The sequence below is a fragment of the Myotis davidii genome, unplaced genomic scaffold, assembly GCF_000327345.1.
Source record: "Myotis davidii unplaced genomic scaffold, ASM32734v1 scaffold172, whole genome shotgun sequence".
Lineage (NCBI taxonomy): Eukaryota > Metazoa > Chordata > Mammalia > Chiroptera > Vespertilionidae > Myotis > Myotis davidii.
In genome coordinates this window covers 2,734,567-2,742,119 of record NW_006284343.1, presented here as the reverse complement: position 1 = coordinate 2,742,119, position 7,553 = coordinate 2,734,567, and the positions used below count along the sequence as shown (strand labels likewise).

The 7,553-nt window shown below is 60.4% G+C and overlaps 1 protein-coding gene across 1 annotated transcript in view; it reads left to right on the top strand.

The window, feature by feature from the left end:
• The window catches only part of SDK2 (sidekick cell adhesion molecule 2), a 126,972-nt gene that overhangs the window by 83,516 nt on the left and 35,903 nt on the right, over nt 1-7,553 (top strand). The window contains exons 24-30 of the mRNA XM_006754624.2: nt 797-906; nt 1,003-1,153; nt 2,745-2,982; nt 3,724-3,839; nt 4,508-4,697; nt 6,171-6,269; nt 7,265-7,459. Coding sequence (XP_006754687.1) covers nt 797-906; nt 1,003-1,153; nt 2,745-2,982; nt 3,724-3,839; nt 4,508-4,697; nt 6,171-6,269; nt 7,265-7,459 — 1,099 coding nt within the window. The remainder of the gene's footprint in view (nt 1-796; nt 907-1,002; nt 1,154-2,744; nt 2,983-3,723; nt 3,840-4,507; nt 4,698-6,170; nt 6,270-7,264; nt 7,460-7,553) is intronic.

Genomic DNA, 7,553 nt, shown 5'->3' with positions numbered 1-7,553 from the left:
AGGGTGGCTGCCTTTTATTTACTTGTTTTTTAAACATATTTTTATTGATTTCAGAGAGGAAGGGAGAGAGAGAAACATCAATGATGAGAATCATTGATCAGCTGCCTCCTGTACACCCCACACTGGAAATTGAGCCCACAACCCAGGCATGTGTCCTGACCAGGAATTGAACCATGATCTCCTGGTTCATAGGTCAATGCTCAACCCCTGAGCCACACCCGGTCAGACTAGCTGGGGTTTTAGAAGCTTGCCAGGGTGTTCTGGGAGTCACCTAGGCCAGTGGTCAGCAAACTCATTAGTCAGCAGGGCCAAATATCAACAGTACAACGACTGAAATTTATTTTCAGAGCCACATTTTTTAAACTTAAACTATATAGGTAGGTACATTGTTATTAATTTAATTAGGGCACTCCTAAGGCTTAGGAAGAGCCACACTCAAGGGGCCAAAGAGCCGCATGTAGCTCGCAAGCCGCAGTTTGCCGACCACGGACCTAGGGGGCTTGTTGAATGCAGCTTCCTGGGTACCAGCCTAAGGGATCATCGGCTCTGTCAAGGGCGGGGCACAGGAGTGGGTTTATAACATGAGACTCAGATGCAGGCAGGCCGGGGGGGTCACACATGAAGTCACGTTGAAGAGCCTGGACAGATGGTGGCCCCATCTGGTGCCCTCCAGGTGAGCCCTGGGGTTTGAGTCAGGACCTTCCCTGGGCAGGGCTGGTACCTCTTAGAAGCCGGGGCTCAGAGCACCTGCCGTGGACCCCCAGATGGGAAGGTCTAAGGGTGTCTCCCTCGCCAGGTGGGCGTGGTCGGGGAGGGAGAGGAGTGGCTGCTGGTTCACCAGCTCACCAACGAACCAGATGCCCGCTCCATGGAGGTGCCCGACCTCAACCCCTTCACCCACTACAGGTAATGGGAAGGCAGGGGGAGGGCTGCCCAGAGGGGGTCGGGCTCCGGCCCGGGGGCCTGCCCTCACCATCCTGCTCATCCCCACCCCCACCCCAGCTTCCGCATGCGCCAGGTGAACATCGTGGGCACCAGCCCTCCCAGCCAGCCTTCTAGAAAGATCCAGACCCTCCAGGCGCCCCCCGACATGGCCCCGGCCAACGTGACCCTGCGCACGGCCAGTGAGACCAGCCTGTGGCTCCGCTGGACGGTGAGGCTCCCCGAGGGCAGTGGGCGGGACGACTCCTCCATCCTTATCACCTGCAGAGGTGCCATTGCCTCCAAGGGGCCACAGCAAAGGGGGTGTCCCCCAAAGCACCTACAGCTCCCTTTTCTCTCTCCCACCTCCAGCCTGGAAGGGTGCCTGATCAGCGATCTTAGCAAGTGCCGCGTGAGGAGAGGGGGCTAGGAAACGCTGCATCTTGGGCATTGCCCTGAGCCAAGCATTTTTGCATTTTTAATTCCATTTAATCCTCCCAGAAATCCCGCAAAGGACACATGATCAGTCCAATTTGCAGTTAAAAAAACAGAGGCTCAGAGAGGTTAGGAGTTCACCCACAGCCACACAGCTCCCAGGGGTGGGTCTGGGGTTCAGATGTCAGGTAAGGGCTGCTTCTGAGTTTGAGGGGGAGGGTGCGGCTCTCAGGCTGTCCCCACAGATCAGGGTTATGCCTACCCGAGGCGACCCTGCAGGAGGAAATCATGCTGACGTGCTGAGGGCATTCCCTCTCGCCAGGAACTGTTCTGGAGGCTTTATTCAAAGTCAGGCTTTGAGCCCTGTCCGCAGCCTGGTAGGGGAGTCTGCGCCCCAAAACTCAGGGCCCTCAGGACCTCCCAAGGGCACAAAAGCTGGAGCTGTGGTTCCGTTTGAGCTCACGTCCCAGCAGGGAAGGGACATGCGCACACGGCCGGCCCCAGTGGCTGTACAGTGGTCTCTGGTCTGTTCCACTGGGTGTCCAGGAGCGGGCCTGACAGGAGGGAAGATGTGGGGAGTGAGGCCGGGGAATGGGAGAAGGTGGCTTAAGTTGTGGGGAGCCCCTGGGAATGCAGAAGGGGGGAGGGGGAGGGCTGAGGGCTCCCCAGCTCATCTCTGCCAGCCTCAGAGGAGAATCTAAAGGGCGGTCCCGGGCGGACACCGGCTTCTGATCCCCGGCTACCCCAACGTGCATACACCTCTACTGCGTGTCAGCAGTGCCCAAGTTTATCCAAACGACCTGGAGCCAGAGACCACAGTCCCACCAGCCAGGGCATAGGCCCAGGAAAGGAATACATCTCTCCCCTTCACGGAGACGCAAATGAGAAGAAAGGGTCTGAAATACAGCAGGAGAGACTGAGGGTTGCTGGACAGAGGGACTTCCTGACAGTGACTGGTGCCCGTCCACACGCGGGAAGGGGTCTCCAGGGCAGGCATGAGCGAGGCCAGGCATGTTGTAGGCAATAAGTAAGTGCACGTGGGCAGCCTGGGTGAGGGAGCCAAGTGGTAGGGGCAGCCAGGGCCAACGGGGCCTTGCTCATCTGTGTGTGGGGCAGACAGCCTTGGTGGGCCTGCCTCCCGGGTCTGCCTCCCTTAGTGGGGGTGCATTTGTCACGTGCACAATAAGGAATGGGTGCTGCCTCTCCTTGGAGCCTGGCGCGGAGAGAGAGGGAGACGGGGGCCATCAGAAGTGCAGTTTCACCATCTCAGGATGGTGGGTGGGGGGAGTAATCCTGGAGCTCCCTGGAAGAGGAGGCACAGGCAGTTCTTTGTACCCAGGGTGGGCCTGGCCTCACAGCTGTCCTGCCCCACCCCTGCTCTCCTGCAGCCTCTCCCGGAGATGGAATACAACGGGAACCCCGAGTCGGTGGGCTACAAGATTAAATACAGCCGGGCAGACGGCCACGGCAGGGTGCTGAGCCATGTGGTCCTGGACCGTGTGGAGCGGGAGTACACCATCGAGGACCTGGAGGAGTGGACGGAGTACCGCGTCCAGGTCCAGGCCTTCAACGCCATCGGGAACGGGCCCTGGAGCCAGATGGTGATGGGCAGGACGCGGGAGTCAGGTACCGCCCCCTCGAGCCAGCCACCCTGTGGCTTCCCAGGGTCTGTGGCCGGGACACCCCCACCTTGGTCTCTTTGCCCTCAGGTCTGCCCAAGGGCACAAACCTGGCGCAGTGGTTCTATTTGTGCTCACGTCCCAGCAGAGCCCTGCATATCTCCTGCCTCACGGCTCTTCCCGCTGCTCACGCGGTGCCCATCGTCCCCCCCATCTACGCCCTCACCTTGAACTCTGGCACCAGGGTGCCTGAAAGAGCCTTAGGGGGTGGAGTTGGGTCTGGGGAAGAAAATGGGGCACAGACCCCAAATAGAATAGGGGGTAGCTTATATCCCAGAACATTCCAGAAACACAACCAGCAGCTCACAGGGGCCTGGCAGGGGGTCACCCAGAGAACCTGAGCCCCCAGCCTACAGGCCGCCTCGTTTGTCCACGTGTGGTTTCCTCCCTGTGGCTTTGTCCTGGCACCTTGGAAATGACAGGTCCCTCCCACCCCGGCCCCTGCCCGCCCTCCCCGCTGTGCTGGAAGGAGATGCAGGCTCATCCCACGGTTAGCATGACAGAGGAGGGGGCAGCTGACCCGAAGAAACAGCATCTGTGACGGGCCACAGCCAGAAGGAATCACAGAGGGAAATTCTCTCCTTGGGGACTGAGCCCCGTTTTCTCCCCGGGCCCCACTCCCGTCCTGTCCACTGTAGGGTCCTGTTTAGGTCCTGACGCCATCCTCCTCGCCCCCTTTCTCCCTCAGTCCCGTCCTCGGGCCCCACCAACGTGTCTGCGCTGGCCACCACCTCCAGCAGCATGCTGGTGCGCTGGAGCCCGGTCCCCGAGGCCGAGCGCAACGGGCTCCTGCTGGGCTACAAGGTGAGTCCCGCTCCGGGGTCGGGAGGAGGCCCAGGCTCTCTACCGGCTCCCCATCCAGCGTGCCCTGCCCCCTGGGGCTCAGTCTCTGCCTCCAGAGTGGGCACAAGGGATCTGTCTGGCTTCTCATCCACCGGTCGCCATGGCAACCAGAGTCCTCCCTTAGGGTTTGGGCGGGGGGCGGTTTCCAGGAACGGCATGGGGTCCTTGGGGCTGCTCTGCCTCCCCCAGGGGGCCACGTGGGAGCCCCAAGCCTCACTCTCAGCTCCGATGGGCGCAGCATCAGTTTCTATCACCTTCTAGAATACCTCCCCAAAGCCGAACCTACCTGCCTAGTCCAGCCCTGGCCTGGAAGTCGGGAGATGTGCCTTCAGGTCCTGGCTCTGCCACTACTGGCTGTGTGACCTTGAGCAAGTCACACGCCCTCTCTGGGCCTGTTTTCCTACCTGGGTGCTCTCTAAGGAAACTCCCAGCTCCCTGGCTGAGTGTGTCTTTGGGTCCCGCCCACACACACCCCGTTCCCCATGCCTCCCTGGGGCCAAGTCACTGCAAGGAGCACAAGTCTACCTGCTCCATCCGCCCCTCGGCCCCTGGGCAGGGGACTTAGGAGCCGGGCTGGCAGGGCAGAGCAGGCCAAGGCGAGGTCCTCACCCGGCGCTGGGCTCCGGCAGGTGCTGTACAGGGAGAAGGACTCGGACCCCCAGCCCCGGGTCTGGCTGGTGGAAGGGAACGCGTCCCTCAGCGTCCAGCTCACGGGCCTGGGCAAGTACGTGCTCTACGAGGTCCAGGTGCTGGCCTTCACGCGCATCGGGGACGGCAGCCCCAGCCGCCCCCCGGTCCTGGAGCGGACGCTGGATGACGGTGAGTGCTGTCCCTGCCCCCGCCCCTCTGGGGTCACCCGCTGTTCCTAGGAGAAGCCAGTTGCTGGGGTCACCACCCCCTGGGGGGGAGGCTGATTACAGACTGCGCCTCTGTAAGGACCACACAGGGGCAGTTTGACATCTGATATCTCTCTCTCTCTCTCTCTCTCTCTCTCTCTCTCTCTCTCTCTAACTCTCTCTGGGACAAATGTCCAGAATAGAGACTTTGTGCACCTGTTTTGATGTCGTGTTCACCTGGGCAGGTTCGCCTTTGAGTTGAGGCCTGTGGGAGGGAAGGGCTTGATTTTCCCTGGGCACGAGCCCCCTGGTCCTGTGTGCAAAAGAGAGATGCCAACGGGGCTCCGGGCATTCATCCCTGTGGCAAAGGCAGGCGGACAGGTCCCCTGCCCCTCCCTTTCCTCACACACGTACCCCCAGACCACCCCCCACAGACATCTGTGGGGCCCAGACAGGAATGCAAGAGGAAGCCCAAACACTCTCTGTCCATAGAGTCTGAGTTATAAATCAAGCTAATGAGCTGTTAAATTGAATACGTCCTCCTACCTTGACAAATATATCCTCATATGACCTGGAAGGCCAGGTTCAAGTTTAGAAACCTCAGACTTCTGGGTGTACTGAGGCATCACATGAGGAGTGCCCCCCCACCCCACCCCCAGGGCTTCTCCCTTCCTCTCCTCCAGCCCGTGCCATTCAGTCCTCCATCCGCATGCACCAAAGAGCCACCCCTCCATCCAGAGGTGCACGTCTGCAGGGGTGGGCCCGGGAGACAGGCCTGTGCAGACCCTGCGAGCAGGCTTGGGCCTCTCTGGGCAGAGGATTCCAGGTTTAGAAAGAGGAGTGGTGTGGGCTCAGGGTGGCCGTGTCCCCTTCCGCCTCCCCCCAGCTGCTTCACCCCATGGGGGCAGGAAGTCAGAGTGGTACCTTCTAAAGCACAGACCTGCCTGACCAGCGTGGCTCAGCATTGACCTATGAACCAGGAGGCCACAGTTCGATTCCCGATCAGGGCTCATGCCCGGATTGCTGGCTTGGTCCCTAGTAGGGGGCGTGTAGGAGGCAGCCGATGGATGATTCTCATCATTGATGTTTCTCTCTCTCGCCCTCTCCCTTCCTCTCTGAAATCAATAAAAATATATATTTAAAATAATAGTAATAAGGCACAGACCTCCTTGCCCGGCACTGAGGGCAGGGACCTAATGTGTGCACATGTGCACAGACCAAGCTAAAGGTCCCTCCTCGTTCCTGCCAGCCATGCCCATGTTGAGGGTAGAGACATCCGACAGCATCTTCGTGTGCGGACACTGTGTGAGGACACGGTGCCGGGCACAGAGCAGCGCCCCGTGGAGTTTGTCCAGCTGCGTGCCCCCCATCCCATGCTGCTCTGCCAGAGCTGACCCGGCTCAGGGCTGGGGAGCAGCTTCGCTCACTGTCACCCGCTTCTTCTTTGTCCCCCCAGTCCCAGGGCCACCCATGGGCATCCTCTTCCCAGAGGTGAGGACCACGTCCGTGCGGCTGGTCTGGCAGCCCCCCGCGGCCCCCAACGGCATCATCCTCGGTAAGCCTTTCCCCTTCCCGTGCCCTGGCCACAGGAAGGAGGAGGCATAAGGCGTAACGGAGGCACATTGGTGTTGGCGGGAGGAAAACCAGCCAGGAGGTGCCCCCATCTCATCACCTCAAGAACAGGTCTGGATCATGTTTCTCCCACCAGAAAGCTCCGTCTGTGAGATTAGCAGCTGGAGCCCTGACCGGTGTGGCTCAGTGGATAGAGCATCGGCCTGCGGACTGAAGGGTCCCGGGTTCGATTCCGGTCAAGGGCATGTACCTGGGTTGCGGGCACATCCCCAGTAGGGGGCATGCAGGAGGCAGCTGATCGATGTTTCTAACTCTCTATCCCTCTCCCTTCCTCTCTGTAAAAAATCAATAAAATATATTTTTTAATAAAAAGATTAGCAGCTGGAGGGCAAGGGCAAGGTCAAGGTCGGGGCTCACTCACCCTTAACTTTGTTCCCCCAAGAGTCCCAGGTCCCCAGTGTAGGGGCCATCTGGTAAACCTCAGCCGCTGTTCCCATGTATGACCAGGTGGGGGCGCCCTGGCTGGCTCAGCAAAGCCATGCTCACAGGAGCTACCCCGCCCCCAGCGGCGTGTGGGGCGTGCAGATCAGATGCATCAGTGCCTCAGAAGGCAGACTGGAGACAGGGAAAGGCAGGAGCACTGGACTTGGAATGACCTGGGTTGGAATTGCAGTTCAGTCACTTCCTAGCAGGTGGCCTGGCCTCTCTGGGCCTCCCTTTCCTCACCTGAGGCTAAGTGGGTCACAGACACTGTGGATAGAGCCCATGTCCATGCCCCTCCCCTGCTGGCACACTCCCCACAGGCAGCTGAGGACATAAGAGTGACCAAGGGGGCTTCACACAGACGGACCACAGCCAGGGTGGTCCCCCTGCAGACGTTGGGGTGGCCGAGGAAGGAATGACCCTTTCTCAGGGATCTGGGGGGCCACGTGTCCTGCTTCTTAGCTCAGCCCATGTCCTTCCTTCTCCCCCCGCCAGCTTACCAGATCACACACCGGCTCAACGCCACCACCGCCAACACGGCCTCCGTGGAAGTGCTGGCACCCAGCGCCCGCCAGTACACGGCCACCGGCCTCAAGCCGGAGTCGGTCTACCTGTTCCGCATCACCGCCCAGACCCGCAAGGGCTGGGGCGAGGCCGCTGAGGCCCTGGTGGTGACCACCGAGAAGAGAGGTGACTGCCCACTGGGCCTGGGGAGGCCTGAAGGGCAGCTGAGGGCCCCGCCCCCACCCACCCAGATGTTCCGACCCTCTCCCCATGGACGGCT